Consider the following 23,521-nt stretch of genomic DNA (forward strand, 5'->3'; position numbering starts at 1 on the left):
CGGAGCCCTGGCCAGTTCTGCCCTGGTTCTCCTGCTGACCTTGACGAGTCACAGCTTTACAATCATCCCTCTAGGAAAATGCCACTGCGGGGATCCCATGGAGACAGTGCCGGGATTTCCTTTGAAAAGGACCCAAAGCATGAAAGGAAACGAAAGGAAACGAAAGGATATGTCCTGGAAGGAGGAAGCAGGAGCGGAGGAATGTGCTCCATATTCCTTTGTCTTTTCTGCCTAGCTCCCGCCATCCCGAGTTTTCTCCTTTCCTGACTCCTCTGTCCTTCATTATCCTCTTTCCTGGTGTTGTGCTCCGAACTGGCAAAAATTCCCGACTGCACAGGCGTGAAAACTGGCCCGAATTCCAAATATAAGCCCCGATGTAGGCCAGGGTATATTTGGCAAACACAAATCCTTGCCAGATTTACACAGCTCTAATAATAAGGTGACAAGGACCGCGGCAGGATTACGGATGCGGCCTCCCTCATCCCCACCAAGTGCCAAAAGACTTTGCTTTGACTTTGACTCAACCTTTCCGCACGGATCTCACCTCGTTAACTCCGGGGGGTGGCAAGGGCAGGAACAGGAAAGCCCCAAAAGAGCAAGCAAAGCTGTTCCAGGCTTGGGGCGTGCTGGTTCCCATCAGCCCCCGGATCCGGCCTCTCCCTGCAGCAGGAGCAGAGCTCCGGCGCACGGGAGGCGCTTCCAGGATTCCCTGGGGGTTTGCAGCCCCAGCAGAGTCCGGGTTCCCGTCCTTCCTGCCGCCTTCTTTCCCTCCCTATCCACGGGAGAAGTCCTTTGGACGTGCTGAAAGCTTCCCAAGTGCCACATCCGCCTGACTCCCACCTCGATGCGTGTCTGGCTCTGCTGCTGCAGGCAGGAGCAGAGGGGCATCCTCTGCGCTGCTGCGCCACGGCCGTGGGTGTCCCATCCCTGCCAGTGCTGGAGCAGCCTGGCATAGTGGAAGGTGTCCCTGCTCACTGAATGGCATGATCCTTAAAATCCCTTCCAATCCAGGCCGTTTTAGGATTCTGCAATTCACCTGGCATGATCTCCTGGCCTCTCCCTGAACCAGCAGCTCTCCACTGCAGCAGTTCTTTCACTCTGCACCCGAACACGCAGTGGATGGTTGCGACCTTAAAGCCCTTTGCCAATCTCAACGATTGCACGATTCCATTTTGAAAGCACTACCAACAATCTCGTGGGAGTGAAACTGATGATCTTTAGGATCCCTTCCATCCCACATTCTACAAAAATTAAAATGTAGCAGTAGCAGATTTTTAGAGCTGGACAGAGCCATGGCCAAGGCAAGTCCCGTGTCAAGGGCATCTCTTGCCCAGCTCCACCAAAGCTGGATTTGATATTCCCTCTTTTTTTGTTCCCCTCATTCTGTCTCCTCAGCAAATCCCATGACACGATGGAGGAAGAATGTGGCCCCGAGGAGGGAGGGAGGGAAGGCGGCGTTTCAAAGGCCGCTCCTTGCCGGGCCTCTCCAGGTGCGCGCCACATGAGCCGGCCCCGGCACCGCAAGGGCCGCGGGGCGATGACAGCTCTGCGCGGCCGATCCAAACCATCCCACATGGGGCACGATATCAAAGGCAGCCCAGGCAGCCTCTGCCAGGCGAGGAGGGGGAGCAAACCCAGCCGTCCCAGTGGGAAGGGCGGGATGCTGAAGTGGGAGAGGCAGCTGGGGCCGCCGCGCACCGCTAACGTTGGTGGGGCTGCAGAGCGCGCCCCAAAGCCCGGCTTCCCTCCAGGATGAGGGCACCGAGGAGCTCCCGGCCTGACCCAAACCCAGCCACGCTCGGGGCTGGAAGCCGGGAGCTCGGCACAAAGCACTCCACGCTCAGTTCCAGGGGCATTTGAAAGCCCCCAGATCCAGTCTCCCACCCACGAGACTGAATTCCCTGTTTCTGGAAAACAGATTTGACATGAGTCACCAGCCAAGCCCGTGAAATCCTTCAGGAACAAAAGCTGCCCACGGGGTTATCCCTGTGGAAGCTGAGGGCACTGAGGTGGATGCTTGGATGTTTTTCCCTGTAAACATGACATAGACCTTTCTTTCTTTATTTAACGATTCTGGGATGGCTCCTCTCTGCTTTAATCCATCCACTGATGTTCTCACCCACTGTGTGATCACCCAGTCTGGAATAATCCCTATTTCCTTCAATATTTCTTGCCTCTCTCCTGGGAAATTTAGAGCCGATTCTGGCATCTGTTCCCCGTCCTCTTTTGTGAACACTGAGGCGAAAAATCCATTTATTTTTTAGCAGTGTCTACATCATCTGTCAATAAATTCCCCTTTCCAGCTCTAAGAGGTCCTAAAATTCCCTGTCCTGGCCTCCTCCTCTTTCCGCGTCGCGATAAATCCGTCGTGATTGTTTAGCTTCGCCTCGGGCCCGCTGCAGCTTTTGCCTTTGCTTTCCTTCCCAAATCCAGCGGTTTACATCTTTTATTCCCCATTTCCTTCCTTGCTTTTCATTTTCAACCCAACCCCTTTTTCCCGGGTAATTCCCACAAATACAGTGAGAAATACAAACACGCACAATCGGGATATTCTGTCAGCCTCGTTTCTTTCTCCCCGCATTTAATCACCACGGTTCCTTCCCAGACTGTCCCTCTTTTTCAGGACTAGGGAACGTTCAGCCCGCAGCTGCACAGGAAAAGTTTGCAGGATAAATGGGAATACTCTGATTTCAGTTAGAAAGGAATATAATCTAATTAAAGTCCCGCTGGTTCCTGTTAACTCCGTGCTCCGGAGCTTTTTATTTCACATGGTCCCGGGATCAAAGCCCGGCCCCAGTCCCGGCTGCCTCGTCTGGTGTGAGAACTGGTGCTGCCCTTAATTCCGACCATATGGCCGGAGGGATCTGTTGGCACGAGGCTGGGGAGAATTCCCGTGCCCTCACCCTCCGAGCCGGAGGATCCCAGCTCCTCGGAGCCGACGCGCCGCAGCCGCTTCCCGAGAAACTCAAACCTGGCCTCCAAAAGCCAAAGGATTTTCTGCGTCTTCCTAGGGAAGGGAAGGCTCACCTTTTGTCCTGGCTGGAGAGGGAAAAGCCTGGAGGGAATGCAGCGAGTTTGAAGCAGGCCTAAAGCGTGAGGCTCAGCCCCCACCCGGCCTGACACCGGCAGCTCCGGCTCTTTTTGCAGCACAATCCAGCCAAAGCTCCCCCAAAAAGTTGATTTTATTTATCTAACTCCTCCTTTAATTCCCCATCTCTCCACGCTGGGAAGTTCAGACTTCAGGGCCGGGCTGCGAATGCTTATTAATTAAACTCGGCTTTGTTGGACACTCTGGGCTTTAACTAAGAGCATAACAAACCCTTTGTTTTTCCCTGCTTAACGGAGCGTGACTGCCTATGGAAATGACCCACTAATTCACCAAATTTGTTTTGTTTCCCAGATTTTCCCACATGTCCATTTTCCAGCTGTAATGCAAATCTCCGCCCGCAGCCGGTCGTGTCCCCCCGAAGAGCGTCGGGACCTTGGGGTGATGCAGTCGTTAAGGGGCTGCAGCCACTTCAGCCAGACAACTTCAGCCAGAAAGCCCCAAAAAGCAGCAATTCATTCTTAAACCCTTTTTTTGGGAGTGGTTTCAATTTGATTTGCATTTCTTTGTGTTGTTGGGGGTTTTTTAACAATTATTTTGAAGCATGGAATGGCTTTCTGTTGGAAGGGGTTTTAAAATTCATCTTATTCCAATTCCTCATTCCACCTCCCACTTCCCAAATCCAATATATCTACAAACTGAGCTCTCCCCTCTCCATGAATATTTTCAGCAAGTCACTTCCAGGTTTCTCTAAACACCCAAACAGCTGGGAGCTCAAAATTCCCTCTGCCCCCAACCTGAGCTCAGCTGGAGAACAGCAACAAAAGCTGCTTGGAATGCCAGGCTCCAAGAGTCCGTGGAAGGGGCAGGAGTTTTCAGCCACTGGATTTTACTGGCAAAGCTGCTTCTCTGTGCAGGAGGTAGAAACTGGAGACTGGAGAGAGCACTGGAGCCTGGAAATGGGAGCCTGGATTGCTGAGAAGGGACTGCAGGCAGGAGCGTGGGACTGCAGGCAGGAGCCTGGGACTGCAGGCAGGAGCCTGGGATTACGGGCAGGAGCCTGGGATTACGGGCAAGAATCTGGGATTAAAGACAGGAGCCCAGAATTATGGACAGGAGCCCAGAATTGCGGACAGGAGTCTGGAATTACAGGCAGGAGGCTGACATTATGGGCAAGAATCTGGGATTGAAGACAGGAGCCCAGAATTATGGACAGGAGCCCAGAATTGCGGACAGGAGTCTGGGATTAGGGACAGGAGGTGCTCCTCTGCCTCCAGAGATGACGACTCCAGGTTGTCACACAAAATAACTCCTTCAAAATGCTCGGGGCTGTTTAAGTACAAATGGCAAGGAATGTAAACTTCCCTGCAAAGTCTGTAGGACAAACTCATATTTCAAGGCTCCGCTCCTGCACATGAATTGCCACAGTCGACAGTTTCTATTTATACATCTGCTGCTGCTTCCCAAAGAAATGGAGATGTCCTTGTCATTTCTTTTCTCCGGGACTGCAGTTGAATGCTGAGCTCGGAATCCTGACTGGCAGCACTTACAAATCCATTAACTCTTGATTGGGAACGGGAATTTTTACATCTCTGCCTTTGTGGCTGTTTTCAAGCACCTTTCAAGGCTCTGCTTGACAGGAAGCCATGCGGGCTTTGGGTTTGGGATATCTCCGAGGATGGAGAGTCCCTGCAAGGGTCCACAGCCAGCTTGGGTGGGGCTCGGAGCAGCCTGGGATAGAGGGAGGTGTCCCTGCCTGTGGCAGGAATGGGATGATCCTTAAAATCCCCCCCATCCCAAACCATTCCCTGACTCCATGACTCGGAAGGCAGCACAAGGTTGCTCCAAGCCCCATCCCTGAAATTCCTGGACAGTTTTGGCCGTTTCCCTCCCGGTTCCCCGTGTTGTCCCTTTCGCAGCTGCCATAACAGAGGTGGTGTGAAAAGGAATTAATGTTCCCACCGTGCCAGACACTGAGGGAGAAAATCCCAAATCTGCCAGGCTGAAATGTAATCCCATTTGAGGAAATGTTGAAATCATTCCTGCAGAAGGTTAAAAAAATACGGAGCGGGCTGAGTCAGATGCACAGCATGGAAAATTTCATCCCAAATGTTTACAGTTTAGCAATTGAAAGCGAGGCCTTTTAATGCTGTGTTGGGTAAACTTCACTAATCTGCAAAAAATTCCAGTTCTCCTCATAATAACAGGAACGGAATCAAAGCTGCCGGGATGAAAAGCATCGGCCCTGGCGATGTTCCGCCCGAGACGGGGAAAATCCCATTAAAAACGGGCACGGGCACCCAGCAGCCAAGGAACACCGGGTGAAACTCGGGGTCTTTGGAGCACCGGGAAGCACGAACCGAAATATTCCTGCTTGGCAAAGCGAGGGAGGGATGGAATTGTGAAGAACTGGCACAAGAGGATATTCCCAGAGGAGCTCCAGAGGTCAGCACATGGATCAGTGGCACCCAGAAGCGGCATGGCATCACAGATCCATGGAATCTGCGGCCTTGGAAGGGATCCACAGGGGTGGATCATCCAGGGCAACCCCTGGTCCTGCACAGGCCGATCCCCACAATCCCAGCCCGTTGTCCCAAAGCTCCTGGAGCTCTTCCTGGCAGGAAAAGGCTCCACCAAGTTCCACAGGGTTATAAAGCGAGTTTCTCCGTGTTGGAAGGGGATTAACCGGGATAAAATCGTTCCCCGAGAGGACACCTGGGAGCGGGAGTGGCAGGGACAAGCACCGCATGCTGGACCTGGGGACAGCATTAGTGGTGGCCTTGGCTGGAGTCAGCGTTCTCTTTTCCAGCCTTAACAGTCCCATGACCCTGAATCCATCCCGTTGTCACTGCCACTGCCACTGCCACTGCCATTAACATTCCATTGCCATTGCCATTCCATTGCCACTGCCATTCCATTGCCATTGTCACTGCCATTGCCATTAACATTCCATTGTCATTGTCACTGCCCTTGTCACTGCCATTGTCACTGCCATTGCCATTCCATTGGCATTGTCACTGCCATTGCCATTCCCATTGCCATTGCCATGCCCATTCCCATTGCCATTGTCACTGCCATTGCCATTCCCATTGCCACTGCCATTCCATTACCATTGCCATTAACATTCCATTCCCACTGTTATTGCCATCGCCATTGCCATTGTCATTGCCATTGCCATTGCCATTCCATTGCCATTGCCATTCCATTGCCATTGCCATTCCATTGCCATTGCCATTCCCATTGCCATTGCCATTGCCATTGCCATTCCCATTGCCATTGCCACTGTTATTGCCATTGTCACTGCCATTGCCATTGCCATGGCCATTCCCATGGCAATTGCCATTGCCATTCCCATTGCCATTCCCATTGCCATTGCTATTGCCACTGCCATTCCCACTGTTATTTCCATCCCCATCCCCATCCCCATTGCCATCGCCATTGCCATTGCCATTGCCATTGCCATTGCCATTGCCATTTCCATGCCCATTGCCGTTGTCACTGCCATTGCCATTGCCACCGCCATTCCCATTGCCGTTCCCATTGCCATTCCCACACGGCCCCACGTGTCATCTCCCAGCCCAGGCCCTGGGTGGTGTTGCACCCATTCCGCTTCCACAGGGAGCCACAGCTGGGACGAGCCCTCCGAGGGCATGCAGTGGGACCTTGGAGAAACATCAGGGGCTTCCCAAATTCCTTCTCAGGAACTTTGGAATCCTGGTTTCTTACTGCCTTGCCCAGGTGCCTCCAGCTGTGTTTTTACAAAGCAATTATTTCTCAAAGCTAGGGAGAAGAGTGTTTTCCTCCAAAGAGATTTTCCTGGAGCGCAGCGGCAGGCAGAGATGCCGGCAGGGCCCCCAGGCTGACCCGGGGAGCAGCCGTGGTGTTCCCTGGCTCCCCGTGCGCCCGCTCAGCCCCGTGGCGTGAGTGCAGGAGGGAGTGTTGAAATTCCCCTGCTTTCCTTGGCTTCTCCCGAGCTTTCCCAAACTGTGGTAACCACGCTTTGGCCAGGAACCCGGACGGACGGCTACAAGCTCCAACAGTGTCCAACAGCTCCCAGCTATTTCCCAACACCCAGGGATGAGGGATGTACATGAGAGCTGTGGAATGATATATGGCAGCCACAGCTCCGTGTTTTGCTTGGAGCGGGCTCAAGGCTTTAAAGGGAGGCGTTTGCTCCGCTCGTGGATGGAGCACGGGCGGGATCCTGGCCCAGCCCGAGCCAGACCAATATTCTGACATCATTTATTTGCTTTAATCAAACTCATTAATCAGCCTTAATTAAAGAACAGAGCAATGGCTCCCTCATAAACCTCTAGCACAGAATCCCAGGATCATTCCAGTTGGAAAAGATCTCCAGGACCATCGATGTGGCCGCCGGCTGACCGCCAGCGTGTCACCCAGCCCTGAGTTCCTGGGACACCTCCCTCCCACTCCAAACAACGTTCCCAGTGTCCCCCACCTTCTATTTCTCCGCTCCCTTCGGAATTTATTTATTAGGATTTCAAAAAGCTTGTCCTGCTTTAAAAATCCCATTCCAAGTGTGTCCAAGGAAAGAGCCAAACCGAATTTTGCATCACAAATCCAGCGTGAAAACACAGTTATAGATACAAAACATAGGTAAAATATGGGTAAAATGGATGTAAAATGCTAAATATCATCACAGCGCATTTTTCACACCGTAAAAAAAATGGAGAATTTAAACAAATCCCTGTTCCCACCCTCATGCCAAGCCCAGAAAATGAGGATGAGGGCTTGAAGGCCCCTGGATTTTATTTCTAGTCCACTGATCCCACTTCCCCACCCCAATCAGGGAGGAAATTCCATGTTCTTACTTTGTATTCTGGAATTGACAAAGGGAGGAGAGAGATTGTCATGTGAGCCGAGGTCTCTGCTCGCCATGTGGTCATAGTGAGTCCCATCTCCATAGTTCTGGCAAGAAATCGGGAAAAAACACAATTTTACACCTCGGAACAGCCTGGTCCCATCCAAAAGTCCAGAATTCCCTACTCAGTTTGAAGGCTGCCCTAAGCAACATCGTTCCCTTGTTTTTTTTCCCCTGCTGACTGGCTGGAACGACACATTCCAGAGTCTTTAGTGCCGTTTCCAACGCTCAGTTCATTAGAAAGAGAATCCTGACTGGAGGCCTGGGATGATGTTCCTGAAATTCTGTGTGGGGCACAGCAGCACAAAACCCTCTCCGAAGAGTCCTCCTGCTTAAAGCATGGCAGAAAGGCTCTGGAGGAACCAGGTCTCCCGCTGTGGAAATTCCATTCCAGCAGGGAAAAGCGAGGTCAGGCTGTTTGCGGAATAATTCCGCGACTTAATGCCCAGCCTCGATTCAAATTCCCGAATCCTTCCCAGGCTCGTGCTCCTTTTCTTTCTATCTCCCCACTTCATTCAGGGGTTTGGAGGCAGAAATAATCGGTGTGTGCCAATTCCCAATTTCCTTTTCAAAACATTTTTCCCTCGGAAGCAATACAAGTGTCAAGGGGAAAAAAAAGGGCAGGAAAATCAAACTGACAGATGGAAGCGGGAATGACGTCAGGGATGCAAAGCAGGACGCAAGAAGAAAAGGTGCTGGGATTCCTTCCTCGCAGGCAGGCATGGGGAAATGAGGGCTCCCCTTGGGCTGCCCCGAGGGAAAGGACATGGATTGAGGGTGAGGAGGGGATGAAGAGCCTGCTCTTCCTCGCTGTTCCAGGGCCTGGAGCTGCCAGAGTCCCGATCCTTCAAGTTAATTGGGAAACAATTAAGAAGCAATTGAAACAAATTTAAATAAGGGCACGAGGAAGGCACTTCTTGCTCCGTGTGTTTGTAGGGAATAAAAACCGGGGAATAACCAGTGGTGCTGCTGCACGAGCCATGCCCAGCCTGGAGGGAGGGCAGAGCTGGGATGCTCCAGTTGGGAACGGGGCTGCTCCAGGCTGCCAGCGGCTCGGGAGGATCCAGCTGTGCTGCTGGAAAAGCTGCTCTTCCCACCAAGGCATCCCCATCCCGAGGTGTCAGAAAAATGTGGATAACTGTCCACAGGCACAATTGAACTGACTGGGCCCAGCTGTCTCCCAAATCCCAGCGAACGCCGAGCCAGAGAGCGGCTCCGGAGCCGCATTCCCCCAGGGAATTCTGCTCCTGTGCGGGAGGAGCGTGGGACACGGCCCTGCCCCATTCCAGCCTGGAGCAGAGGTGGGCTGGCCTGGATGCTCCAGCGCTCGGGACATGTGCCAAAATTCCCCAGGTTCCAGCCACGGGCAAGGAGAAGGGCTTGAACCCCACGCTGCAGTGGATGAGGTGGGAAGGGCAGGGTGGCTGCTCCGGTGACAATCTTGGTGTCCCCTCTCCAGCTTGGTCATGGAATGGCATGGGGTGGGCAGGGAATGCAAGCCCCAGCACAGGGATGGGTGCCGGCCCTCACCTCCAATCCCCAAAAATCCCTGAAAATCCAACGGCAGAGAGTGAAACACTGGGAAGCAGCCTCTGCTCCACCTGTGCTTTGGGCTGGGGGGCTGACAGACCCCATCAGTAACTGGTTAATTAATATTCACAGAAATCATGGAATGCTTTGGGTTGGAAGGGACCTCATGGATCATGTCATTCCACCCCCCTCGCTCAGCTTCTCACGGAGCCAAACCGTCGCAGGCCCAGGTTTGAAAATGAAAACATTCAAAGGAGCCATTTTAATGAGAATCCGAGTTCCCAGGCCGGCTTTTCCGCACGCTCCGAGGCCGCCTCAGCCCGAGGATTGCACATCTCCATCTGCAGGAAGCGTGGCTGGGGGATAAAGATTAGATTCTACTTACCCGGGATGGACTCGGATGTCCTGCATTCCCCCAGGACCCTGAGCTAGTTCTGTCTTCTACATCTGGGGACAAAAAAGTTCTTTAGGCTTCGTGGAAATCATTCCCGCCTTTTGTGAGGGCACTGGGAAATTAACGCTTCAAATTAATCTCCCGGTGCCTTTAATTAAGCAGCAGGCACGAGGAGCCGAGGCCAGGAAGTGGCTCCTGACCCCCGGCTCAAAGGGACTCATTGAAATTCACGGCGGGAAGGAGCCGGACCCTCAGCAAGGCTGAGCTCTGAGCAGCAGAATTCCTGCCTGCCTGCCTCCAGAGTGACTGGGGTGCAGCAGCTCCCATCCTTCCCCGGTGCCCGGCAGGGAGCAGGGACCCACAGACACTGAGGCAGGACAGAGCTGCCGGTGAAGTACACCATGCGGTTGTTACCCGAGGAATGCAGCTGGGCTGGGCCACTCCCAGAACGTCTCCTCCAGTTTTCACTGGCTGCTTTGGGATGGAAGGGATTTTAAGGGTCAAGCCATGGCCAGGGACACCGTCAACTGTCCCAGGTCACTTCAAGCCCTGTCCCACCTGACCCTGCTTAAATCCATTCGCTATTTAGGTTAAGCCCATCCAGGTTCTAGGATCAGAGGGAATCTCAGCTGGAGGAACGGAGAAGGTCGTGAGCAGGTGCTGAGACTGAATCCGGGGCATTCCCAGGATTCCAAACCTGACACATTCACGGAGTTTAATTCTTTCCCCCAGTCAGGATTTCTATTCTCTCCATAACAGATGAACACGTTAATAGCACGAGACACTCGGAGGTAAATATTTAATTAAGCTCCAGGAAAAAAAAAAGGGAAAGAAACTGTGGATCATTTACCTGACAGATCCGATCAACCATTCCATTAGGTTAATTAGGCAGATTTTTAAAAACCAGTTGTGTTATGTAACAGGCAGTTAACTCTGGGGAGCCCCGATCCGTCTCCTGCTCAAAACCACGGGATCTCATCCCGTGGGTTCTGATGGGCAGTGCCCTGCCCCGGAGCAGAGCTCCCAAACCCCAGCAGGGAGCAGAAGGTTGCAGCCCCTAGTGTCCACTTGGAGTGATCCTGGAAGGAAACACATCGCAGACGGCGGGCTGGAAGGGATTTTAGGGGTTATCCAGCGCAGTCTGCGCAGGCGCGGGCACCTTCGCGGAGCCCGGAGCGGGGTGCTCCGAGCGGGAGCACAGCCAGGGATGGGGCAGCTTCCCTGGGGAGCTGTGCCAGTGCCACCCCCTCAGAGGGAGGGATTCCCTCCCCGTGCCCCACAGATCCCTGGCCTCCTTTGGAAAGGCTCAGGCCAGGACTTGAGCTGCATCTCCAGCAGTTTTCCTCCCAGGTTTCCTGGGATTTCACCCAAATAGTACCAACCGCTGCCAACATTCTGCGAAGCATCAGTGAGGAGCCCTAATGAAGTAACCCTGACGGATAAATCCATTTCTTTCTCCCTAATCAAATCCAAGCAGGTTGACATAACCCAGGAACTTAATCCAGTTATTGCCTGGTAATTGGAAAAAGGCCCTTTAGTTCTCATTAAAACAATCTTTGGGGATCGGCAGGGAAGGCGGCTCCGGCTGTAACGCTGCCCGAGAAAAGCCCCGAGATCCACCCCTTAAGGAGCCCGGCCGGACTCTCCAGTTCCTGCATCGCAGCCCAGCGTGGAGCTCCTGCTTCCAAGCGCTCCAGCTTGAGCTGAGCTCCAGAGGGAAAGGAGGAGAAAACACGGATCCAGAACAAAGCAGGCTCCAGCTGGAGGAAAAAGCGGGATTTTTGCAACACCCTCAGTTTTCAGCTGGGATATGGAGAGCTTCACAAGGTCATGGAATCGCTGTCAAGGTTGGGAGAGACCTGGTCATGGGCAGATTTGGGACTTCTCTTCAGGAAATCTGGGATAAAGAAGGTGGGACTTACAGGATCACCAGTGATGGGTTAGGAGGGACTTAAGGATCCTCTCACTGCACACCTCCCACTGCCCCAGGCTGCTCCAAGCCCCATCCAGCCCGCACCACTTCCAGTGGCCAGTGGCCAGTGGCCAGTGGCCAGTGACAGGGCAGCCGCAGCTTCTCGGGGCAGCCTGGAGCGAGACAATCCCGGAGTCACCACGGGATTTGCAGGAATTGTGTCAAAACCGAGGAGGGTGGGGCAGATCCGAGACTGCTGATCATTATCCTATTGCAGCAGGATAAACAGGCACTTTGGGATTGCTGCTTCCCAAAACACCTTAAACTGGGCCTGCTAATCCCAATTAATTTCAACACGCCTGGTTGGTGGATTGAGACCTTTCCTGCTGTTTTGCTCTTCAAAAGAACTTGGATTTATCCGAGTATTAGGTTGAAAAACTACATGAAAAAACCAAGCTCAACAAAATACAGAAGAAGGATTAAAGAGGAAGATCAAGGGAAGAAGAAACCTGGATATTTGATAAGCTAAAGGACTGGAAAATTTAAAATGCACATCCATTGATCCAACCTTTTTTTGAAGGTTTTGCTCTAAATATCATCAGGACATGAGAAGAAAAGCCCAAAACAACAGGCAGGGAGGTGATGTGGAAGAAGGACGGGATGAAGGCCTCAAATACTTGGAAAATTCACTTCTGCAATTAAACAGGCATTTCATTTTCTGCCTGAATTTCCAAAGCTTCCACAAATACCCATGGAGAGCTGGAGACACCGCTCTGAAGCAGCAGCAGTGTAAACAAACCTGAACTGTTCCCAACAAAGAATTCCACTGTGCTGCTGGGGCTGAGCTCACAATTCCCCACATTGTCCCGGGAGCAAACACTGCTATTTCCAGGCCACGGACTTTGTGTGGCACGGACCCAGCTCTCCCAGTGCTGCTGCACCCCGGAATTCCAGCCTCGATCCCGCTTTTCCCGAGGTCCTTCTCGCTCCCTGCTGTGGCTGAGGCTGCTCCTGGCAGGGCCGAGGCCACGCTGGATGGGCTTGGAGCAGTAGAGGGAGGTGTCCCTGCTCCTTCAGACCCTTCCAGCCCAAAGCATGCTGTGATTGCTGCTGTGCGACACTGGGTGGCTGAGAGGGCTCCTGACCCCAGGAGTCAAAGGGGTCGTTCTTATTTTAGCCTTTGCTTTGTTCCCTTGCTGGGAGAAATGTGCACTGAGCTGGAGAGTAAATAAATTCCCAAATTTCTGCTGTCTGGGGAGCCTGTGAAAACGGGAGCTGTACAGGAACATCAGGATGTTCTGGGAGATAAAACACTGGGGTGATGCTACAAGCAAAACACTCCTGGATGTGAAACAGAAAATCATTTCACTGCAGAATTCCAGCTTGGAATAATGTCACCTGTCTCTCTCCCAGTTATTCCCTTGCTCCCTGACGGGAGGAACCAGGGGGGGACTGGGCTCTGCTCCCAGGGAGCAGGGACAGGAGCAGAGGGAACAGCCCCAGGCTGGACGTTAGGGAACATTTCCTCATGGAAAGGGCTGTCCAGCCCTGGCCCAGCTGCCCAGGGCAGTGCTGCACGCCCCATTCCTGGAGGGATTTAAAGCCCTGTGCATGTGGCACCTGGGGACACGGGGCAGGGCTGGCCTTGGCAGGGCTGGTGCCACTCCACGGCCTCGAGGGCTTTTCCCTTTGGCCACCGGTACAGCTGGGGCTGTACCAAGTGGAAAGCGCCTGCTGCCCCCCAGGCCTGCCCAGAGCGGGAACACAAGAGTGGAATGGGAACATCCAGCCACAGGAGCGGGTGACATCCGACTGCCACGTGGAACGCTCCAAGTGTCTCCCAACTAATTGTGCTTTGTAACAGAAAGGCTGAAATGAGGATAAAAAAAGCCTGACGTGCCCGTGAATGCCAAATGAATTCATCCCGCTCGCACGGATTAATTCATCACCGTGGGACACACAAAGCGCTCCCAGCCTCCAGCCGGGACACGAGGCTTCCTCTCCTGGGCACACGGAGCTCAGGGCTGGCCAGAGCCCTGCTCCCTGGGCACCCAGCCTCCAACAGCCTAAAGGAATCACCCAGGGAAGCTCCCAGGCCGCGGAGCTCGTTAGGATTTCATTCCTCTCCTCTTCTCACAGACAGTGCTGAACACCGAACGGAATCACCAGTCCCACAAGGGTTTGGGTTGGCAGGGATCTTAGGGTGATCCCATTGCACACCTTGGCCAGAGCAGGTGACTCCAAGCCCTGCCCAGCCCGGCCTCGGACACTGCCAGGGGTGGAAGGACATCCAGAGCCTGTCCCAAGGTTACATCCAAAGGAACCTGCAAAAGCTCTTCCAGCCTCCGCACCTGCACAGCTGCTCCTTGCCCTTCCCTGGGCCCAGACTCTTGGGCCCTTTTCCCCAGTCTCCTTTAGGCACCTCAGCTCCCCTGCACTGCCTCGAACGGAAGCATGAGGAGTGCTCTGGCACTTTGGAAAAGTTCCCCTCTCCCGAGAACAGCTGAGCCACGAGTGCAGCCCTTGAAGCCTCTGCCAGGGATGGCTTCCGGAGCGCCGGCGTTTGATTTGGTGCGGAAAACTCACGGAGCGAGGGGCCCTTGAAGGCTTCTTCATCTCCTACCTCGGAGCTCTGCCCTTTGCTTCGGCAGCATCTGCTCCCTTTCAACCTGCCCATATGCTCCGCAGAAACTTCCAGAGCTCCAGCCTGTTCTCAGAAGGCAACAGCTCCTTGCTGAGGGGACTCATTAAAACTGGAGATCCTAAGAAACCACCTGGAAGGGGAAGATGGAAATGCTTCTGTGGCTCACCCCCCTGGCTGGACACAGGACAGGCTTGGGCGCTTCACTGCCTTTAGATCATCCCTCAGGTCATCTCCTAATCAGAGAGCACCTCTGCAATTCCAGCTGGGAAAGAGGCCCCGGCTTTCTCCAAGGTGTTTGGAGCACACTTTGTACTTTCTCAGCCGACGGGTCATTAAGAACTAAATTATCCTTACAAGTGTCTTCTGAAAGGAATAAATGACATCCCTGCACCACGGAAGGATAAATTCAGCCACATCTCCCTGGAATGTGTTGTAGGACCCTGCTGGAGTACTCATCCCTGTCACTCACCTCGGCAGCCCAAGCCCGGGAGGTGGAAACAGAGGTGGAAACTCTCCACCCACCCTGTCTGCAGGCAGCTCCTCCGCAGCCCGCGGGGGCCAGCTCTGAGTCAGAGGGGCTTTCCTGCACAGCCTGGGGAAAGTCTCAGCCCTCCTCCCCTCGCAGCACGCCCCCAGCCCCGAGCTCTAAGGGCAGCTCGGCTCAGGGCTGCCCAGGACCCGGGCATTTGTCCCGGCACTGCCCTGAGGGAGCTGCCGAGCTCCACCCAGAGCGGAGCTGCGAGGGCAGCTCGGCTCGGCTCGGCTCGGCTCGGCTCGGCTCGGCTCGGCTCAGGGCTGCCCAGGACCCGGGCATTTGTCCCGGCACCGCCCTGAGGGAGCTGCCGAGCTCCACCCAGAGCGGAGCTGCGAGGGCAGCTCGGCTCGGCTCGGCTCGGCTCGGCTCGGCTCGGCTCGGCTCGGCTCGGCTCAGGGCTGCCCAGGACCCGGGCATTTGTCCCGGCACTGCCCTGAGGGAGCTGCCGAGCTCCCTGCGTGCCTGGGGCCCGGCACATCCTGTTTACAGCCCGAGCTGCTTCCCAAGGCATCCAAGCGTGGCAATTGTTGTCCTTCGGAATATGGTAATTGGGATATTTTTACCCAGCTCCAGAACATATTTACAGCCCACAGCAGACTTTCAACAACAATGCAACTTGGAAAGCTGTAAATATGGGACAATCATCCCCAAACACCCAGCTATCCTTCAACACGTCTTGGCATTTGGGACAGCAGCTCCGCTCCAAACATATGGCAGGCAAAGCCGTGCCATTGCAAGGAGTGAGGGCTTGGCTCCCTCCTGCCTGCGCTTTCGGGGTGCTCGAAGGGCTCTGTCCCCCATCTCCACTGCTCCCTGGCCGGCTGGGACAGGAGAGGGCAGCTTTCCATGAGGAAAAGCGTCGGGATGGCCAGGAGTGTGGACACCACGCCTCTCCCAAGCTGGGCAGGAGCTTACAGCCGTCACTCCATTTCCCTGCGGAGAATCCTAAAATCCTGCAGCAGTTTCGATTGGAAGGGATTTTAAGGACTGCATCACTCCACCCCCACTGGCCCAGGCTGCTCCGAGCACTGGCCTGGGCACTGCCAGGGATGCAGGGGCAGCCACAGCTGTGCCAGGGCCTGCCCACCCTCTGCCCTGTATCCCACCTGGCCCTGCCCCGTGCCAGTGGAAACCATTCCCCGCTGCTGTGCCTCCAGGCCCCCGTGGGAAGGGCAGGTCCCTCTCCCACCAAGGCGTTGGCAGCGTTGGAGGGGATTTCCACAAATCCAGGATGGAGCTGGAGCCTCGGCGAGGCCCAATTGATTTAATTATCCGTGTTTAGAAGTGAGTAAACAAAGAGAGATGGCTTTAATGAAAAGGGACAAACAGCTTGGAAGCAGCTGGAAGGGGTTTTTTCTATCCCAACTGCTATTTTATTCCAGTCTCGAGTCACTTCTATTCCCAAATAAAGCAATTTTAATTTAGGCCAGAAATCTAAGACCAGTTTTTATTCACATGGGCAGCTAAAGCTGTGGACTGTCCATCCCTGGAAGTGTTTGGAAAAGCTTGGAGCAACCTGGGCTTGTGGAAGGTGTCCGTGTCCTTGGCAGGGGTGGAATGGGATTTTCCTTAGGGTCCTTCCGACCAAACCATCCCAGAGCCCTACAGTGCAGCTGCAGGAATGTCAGTATTAATTGGGAGCTATTTCAAATCACATCATTTACTCAAGGTTTGTCTTTAAAAATCAAACCCCACCATAAAATTGTGGCTCTTGTGGCTTCTTTATGCTTCATGAACGGCTTTTTATATCACCCTGCGCTTGTTCCTCCGAGAAACAAAGGGCAGGATGGGTTTGGAGTGACCTGAAGGAACAAATCCCAGCAGAGCCAAAGAAACCCAGGAAAGGCAGGGTTTTCCTTGGAGGAGAACCCAGGAAAGGCAGGGTTTTCCTTGGAGGAGAACCCAGGAAAGGCAGGGTTTTCCTTGGAGGAGAACCCAGGAAAGGCAGGGTTTTCCTTGGAGGAGAACCCAGGAAAGGCAGGGTTTTCCTTGGAAGAGAACCCAGGAAAGGCAGGGTTTTCCTTGGAGGAGAACCCAGGAAAGGCAGGGTTTTCCTTGGAGGAGAACCCAGGAAAGGCAGGGTTTTCCTTGGAAGAGAACCCAGGAAAGGCAGGGTTTTCCTTGGAGGAGAACCCAGGAAAGGCAGGGTTTTCCTTGGAGGAGAACCCAGGAAAGGCAGGGTTTCCTTGGAGGAGAACCCAGGAAAGGCAGGGTTTCCTTGGAGGAGAACCCAGGAAAGGCAGGGTTTTCCTTGGAGAAGAACCCAGGAAAGGCAGGGTTTTCCTTGGAAGAGAACCCAGGAAAGGCAGGGTTTTCCTTGGAAGAGAACCCAGGAAAGGCAGGGTTTTCCTTGGAGGAGAACCCAGGAAAGGCAGGATTTCCTTGGAGTGCTTGCTACCTTTCCCATGGGAGTCTGGTGGAGCACACTCCGCACCTCACAACTCCTGGGGCACTCCCAGGGATCCAGGGGCAGCCACAGCTGCTCTGGGCACCCTGTGCCAGGGCCTGACCGCTCCCAGCCAGCAATTCCTGGTTCCCAGTATCCCATCCGGCAGTGGAAGCCATTCCCTGTGTGCTGTGCCTCCATCCTGTGTCCCAAGTCCTCTCCAGCTCTCCTGGAGCCCCTTCAAGCACTCCCTGTGACCCTAAACATGATGAAATAAGCCAGGATCCTGGAAATGTATATGCAGATCTTCAAAACTGTGCACACAAAGCTTCCAATAAATCCAGCAGACACCAAACCCGGCTTTGCGCACGCTGCGTGAGGAGGCTCCTTTATGAGCCCGGAGTTTTCCTGCTCTCCCGGAAGAAGCAGCAATTAGGGAGGTGAGGAAAGGTAATGGCTTTCAAACACCCTGCTAATCCCAATATTAGTGCCTTGCAAAGGGAGGACTGCCAGGAATTTGGAGGAGTGCCCAGCGATCTGTCTTACCTTCAGTAATAAAACTGTGCTATAAACATGAGCGAGAGACTTTGGATACACTTTAACCTTCCCTTTTTTTTTTCCCAGGCTATTCTTTAGCACCAGTGCTAATCCAGTGGCTTTAAAACCTGCTGGAGAGATCCATCAACGTGCCAACGGGAAGCCTTTTATTTAGGATACAGATCTTTAAAGTCGACTTTAGTTCAGCGCCATGAAGGACTGTTTAATCCTGGATCCCTTCGGCTACTGGAAGAAAAAAGCACGGCAGAGAACACAAAGCAGCGCTGGGGATGGGAAGAGCTGAGTCACTGCTCCCTGGCTCTGGGATGTGTCTGGGGCGACCTTAGGCTCAGTTTCTGCAGCCACAGACCCCCCTGGCGTGGCTAACGCGGTGCAGGGTGTGGCTGCCCCCTTCCCTCGGCTGTCTGGAAGGAGACCCTGCTGTCCCAGGAGCTGGATATACCCCCCGGCAAGGTGCTTCAACTCCAGATCCCTGGCCGGGCTGCACGGGACTTGGAGCAGCCTGGCATGGTGGGACGTGCCCCTGCCACGGCTCTTGAGGCTGAGCTTGAAGATCCTCCCATGCCAAAGCATCCCATGATCCCACCCAACTGCACGGAGCAGAATTCCCTGGTACAGCCACGTTTTCCTGTTGGTGCCGGTGCCTCAGCCTTGGCTGTTCTGTTCCTACATCCCATGATCCCACCCAACTGCACGGAGCAGAATTCCCTGGTACAGCCACGTTTTCCTGCTGGTGCCGGTGCCTCAGCCTTGGCTGTTCTGTTCCCACATTCTGGGCTGCTTTAGGGGCTGGCTCTGGGCTCCACATCAGGGGATGCTGGGCTCTGCACAGAGCAGGGAAATGATCCTGCTCCAGCTGGGCACCGAGGACAAATGATCCAAACCTCAGGCCCAGGAGCACAAACCACGTGGGCTGGAGAGAGAAACAAGCAGGATGGGGCTGCATGGGCTAAAGCTGGAATGGGACAATGAACTCCAGTGTGCCAATGGAGCAGAGCTGATCACAGTGAGAGCCCCCGGGAGCGCTCGTGCATTTTGGGACCATTTGGGTTCACCTGGGGTGCAGCCCTGGCTGGGCTCTGGTGCTGCCCAAGGTGGATCCATGAGGAGACCCTTTTGATGAATCCCTGCTCTGTTCCTTGGCTCTGTCTGGTCTCTGTCCTAGGGCAGCCTGCACAGGGCAGCAGTGCTGCGGAGGGAATGCCAGCAGTGTTTACAAGCCGACTGGGACACCCCCAAGGCCAGCCTAAAGAAAAGCTGGGTCCAGCCCTGCTGTGGCAGGCCCGGGCCCCAGGACGGGCTGGCTGTGTCCCCCGGGATCAGGCTCTGAGCACAACAGCAGCAGGACGTGCCTCATTTCCGAGGCTTTGGGGACTTCCTTCCTCTGAGCACTCGTGGTATCCTGTTATGTGTGCACAGAGCCCTCTGTGCACACGGGCACCAGCTGGGAAGGACAGTGCAGCAGCAGAGCTCCCTGGGGCAGCGGGGTCTCACAGAATCAGGGAATGCTTTGGGTTGGAAGGGCCTTCAGCTCGCCCGTGCCACCCTGCCATGGCAGGGACACCTCCCCCTGCGCCAGGAATTTCCTGCGGGGGAAATCGCACCCATCCACGCTCGGTGCTCAGTGCCGCTGCTTCACCTCCAGGGTGCTCAGGAAGGAGCTGGTTCCTCCCTCAGCAGCTTCAGAAGCTCGGGATTTGCAGTGCCAGAGGAACTCCTCTGGCATGGGTAAACAAACCCCGAGTCCCCGAGGGCGCTGCGAGGTTTTACAGCTCCGGCTGAATCCAAGCTGGGAACGGGAGCTTGGAAGGAAGTTCACACGCAGCACAACTGGGAGCCAAACAAAAGCCATTGTGTGGAGAGGAGAATTAACAAGAATTAATATGTTTTAGATTAATTGTTAAAACATACCGGGACAAAACTTGAGGGATTTGGATAAAACCCCCCCAAATTTACTGGAAAATGAAATTGATAGGACCAGCTGTCCCCTCAGTTTCAGGAACTTACGACCTCCTCGCTCCAAGCCCCATCCCAAATGTAAGGGATAATCTTTGTGAATCTGCTCTTGATTAATTCCGGTGTGAATAAAATCCAAATCAGCCCCAATTTCCCCAAGAGAAGGGAATCAAAACAATGTGGACCCGCTTGCTCAATCACTCCCCAAAGTCTGTGTTCCAGCTTTTCCCCATGGAATTAGCATCCCCAGAAATGTCAACATCCTCACGCTACATGGCTCCACGGCTGCTCTACAGGCACGCCATAAATCCCTGGCCGTGCTGGGGTCCGACCTGAGGCGTTGCAGGCTCCCCTGGCCCGTGTCAGCAGGGCCTTTCAGCCCCTCAGTCATGCTCGTTTGGAGCAGAGGGATGATGCTGGAGCTGGCTGAAACTCGGGGACACCAGAGCCCAAACGCTCTGCCCCAAAGTGGGCAGTGCCTCCTCACAGACTCTCTCCTAGATGCCGTCAATTCACAGTTCCTGTGGGGCTTCCCTATTTCACATTCTATAAAAACCAGGAGCTAGGCAAAGTAAATCAGCGACTCAGCCCAAACTGAAGCCCAGCCCAATCCAGGAAGACGGGGTTTTGCTGCAGAAGCAGCAAAGGCAGCCCCGAGATGGCTGCGTATTTATTTTTTATAGGAAATCTGGGTAATGGAAACCACATACAACCTCTTGGATTTTTCCTATAAATATCTCAGCAGTCCCAAATCTCTGAGCACAATGCAAATCCACTCGGCTTTGACTCCTTTCAGGAAATTCTCAATGACTTCCTGTCACAAAGTCCAATAATCACTGTCTCTTCTCCAACCACTCCTAATGGCTCTGCTTCCAAAGCGAATCCCAACTTTATCTCCAGGATTAAGCCCAAAGTCTCATCTTTGCATCCCCGTCTCCTCCTCGGGAGCCAGGCTCGCATTTGCCGTGCTCCCGAGGGATTTGCTGCTCTCTCACTTTACCGTCAGGAAAGTAAACTGCAGTTTAGGTTCCCGCAAGGAGCTCTAGCCAGGTACCCTGTTGCCATTTTTCCTGGAAGCAAATCCAGGGCTGTGGGTGTGAAAAGCTCAGGAGTTACTCCTGAGAGCAAAGCATCCTCCTTCCTCACCTCATTCTGTGCCTGTGCCGTGGGCAGGGACATCTTCCACTATCCCAGATTGCTCCAGCCCCACCCAGCCTGGCCTGGGACACTTCCAGGGGTGGGCTATCCACAGCTTCTCTGGGCAATCTCCCCTTCATCCCAGACTGCCCTCCCTCTAGGTCCGTGTTGGTGACAGCTCCAGTTCTCAGAAATTCTGCCCCAAAAGTAAAAAAAACCCAACTGAAATACTTGTGGCCACCCTTGCAAACAAGTCCAGGGACATCCACATTGTTTGGGCCATGGGAAAATCAAGGGCTCCAGTGTGGGAAGTTGACCCGTTGGGTTCTGGAGCCAGGGGTTTGCTCCAAGGATCCCACTCAGGGTTTACTACACGTGGCTAGAAATAAACAGATTCATTCCCACTTCCACGGAGATAAAATGACATCAGATCCAGAGTACGGCGGCGCAGGGATCCACCACAGCTTCCAGGGAGCTCCAATTCCCTGTTAATTACCCCTGGAAAATAATTGGGTGCCAAATCTGGGCACACTCCTCACTTTGGCAGCTCATGACAGATTTGCCTATAAAGTGCTGGGAAAATAAAGACAATTTTGGAGCAAATTGATCAGAGTGCAAATATTGATCCTTTTGGCCTTCTTGGCGTTCCATAGGTTTCCTTGGAGTTCATTAATTAGGGAGCCTCCCCCTTGTAGAAAGGCAAACTCTTCCCAGGCTCCGTGTGAAGCGGCATTAAACCCCTGCTTGCGCTAATGACTCCTCTAATCCGGAATTAGCGCAGCCCTGCGCTGACGGGAGCCTCTCCTTGCTGGGGACGGCATGCGCAGCGATGGCTCGGGAACTGGGCTGCCCGCAAAGCCTGAGCTCAGCTCTGAGCTCAGCTTTGAGCTCAGCCCAGCTCAGCTGGCTTGTCTGGAGAAGCTCAGGCTGCCCCATCCCTGGCAGTGCCCAAGGTCGGGTTGGACGGGGCTTGGAGCAGCCTGGGATAGTGGAAGGTGTCCTTGTCCGTGGAACCGATGATCCTTCAAACCCCAAACTATTCTGCAATTCCACAAAGCCGGGGAATCGGACTGCAAATCCAGCAAATAACCTGGAATGTCGGAAATAACCCCGCCTGATAGCTCCAGCTCCTTTTCCTGTGACCTTTGTCCAGGAGGATTTGATAGCAAACTCCTAATAAAGGAGTTGGCAAACACGTCGGGAGGCAGCCGCAGCTTTCCTGCTCTCAGTGGGAAGTTTATAGCCTGGATTCTGTTCCAATGGCTGTGCATACCATTAGCATATTTAAATAGGCTGCTTCCCAAATTAAAGTGGAAGCAGCTATAAAATGCTGTTGGCTGTGCTCAGTGTCTCCTTCTGAATCAAAATTCAGCCTTCCCAAAGATGTTTTTTTCCTTGACTTTCGACAAAGAGGGAAGACTTTGCAGGGAAAATAAGCGAGGAAAAAAGGCAGTTGAAGTACTCAGTGTTTACTACTGAGATACTCCTGACTGCATTTACCAGGAGCACCGGGGAGAAAAGGAATTTGAATTCTGGTCCGAATTTAGATATAGCAGACAAAACTATGCATCAGGCCAGTTTTCAGTACTACTTCTCCCTGCTGCTGCATTCCCTGCCTTTCCTTGGTATGGACCCCCCAGGTCTCCCAGAGCAGAGGGGCTCCAGCCCTCGCAGCACCTCTGTGGTCACACTGGATGGGCTTGGAACAACCCGGGCTAGTGGAAGGTGTCCCTTGCCATGAGAAGACCCTTCAAATCCCTTCAGACCAAACCGTTCCGTGATTGCCTAAGAGTGCCGGGAAAGCTGGGACCTCGTTCTGTCCTACGTACAAGGTGCTGGTGCTTATTGCACCCTTGGCTCTCCCTCCCCGTGGAGACCACAGCCTGGAGCTCCATCCCCACCGGGAGCCCATGCCAGCACTCCCAGGCAGCACATGATGCAAACCAGGAGGGAACCGCTCCTCTTTTCCTGCTGAATCGTGGCACGAAAGCAAAAGGAAACACATTCTCCTAGTCCAGCAGAAATATTCAAGGGGGTGAGTCAGGAGTTCCAAAAATACATTTCCTGAGCTGCAAAACAGAGCTGGATGTTGCCATGGCACTTTGGGAAAATTCACAAGTCTCCAGCTTGTTTCAGAGATGAATCAAATGCGAGCGAGCCGAGTTTTCGGCTCCCCTCGCCTGCGTTCGGTCACTTTTGCCACTGATTTCATTTGTTGTTTTTCCCCTGGTTTCAGGTTTAAAGCCAAACCTCTAAGAGGGATTTAAAGGGGCAGGTCAGTGTCTAGCAGGATTTCCACAAGTGGATTCCCAGTGATGGCAGAATCCTGGGATGCTTTGGGTTGGAAGGGGCCTTAAAGCCCATCCAGTGCTTCCCCTGCCACGGGCAGGGACACCTCCCACTGTTCCAGGATGTTCCAGACACCACCCAACACATCCACAACAGACGAGCTCTGTGCTTCCCAAAATCCTATTAGATCCCCGTCTGCGAAGCCAGGCCCCAGTGCCTGCGGAAATCCGGCTGTTAGAGCTGGATCCTGCG

At 53.8% G+C, this 23,521-nt stretch overlaps 1 protein-coding gene across 1 annotated transcript in view; it reads right to left on the reverse strand.

Moving 5' to 3' along the window:
• The window catches only part of LOC137467513 (transcription factor 4-like), a 77,367-nt gene that overhangs the window by 29,539 nt on the left and 24,307 nt on the right, over nt 1-23,521 (reverse strand). The window contains exons 4-5 of the mRNA XM_068178989.1: nt 9,844-9,905; nt 7,879-7,975 (exon numbers count right to left, since the gene is read on the reverse strand). Of these exons, the coding sequence (XP_068035090.1) occupies nt 7,879-7,975; nt 9,844-9,905 (159 nt within the window). The remainder of the gene's footprint in view (nt 1-7,878; nt 7,976-9,843; nt 9,906-23,521) is intronic.

The sequence above is a fragment of the Anomalospiza imberbis genome, unplaced genomic scaffold (assembly GCF_031753505.1).
Source record: "Anomalospiza imberbis isolate Cuckoo-Finch-1a 21T00152 unplaced genomic scaffold, ASM3175350v1 scaffold_66, whole genome shotgun sequence".
Classification (NCBI taxonomy): Eukaryota; Metazoa; Chordata; class Aves; order Passeriformes; family Viduidae; genus Anomalospiza; species Anomalospiza imberbis.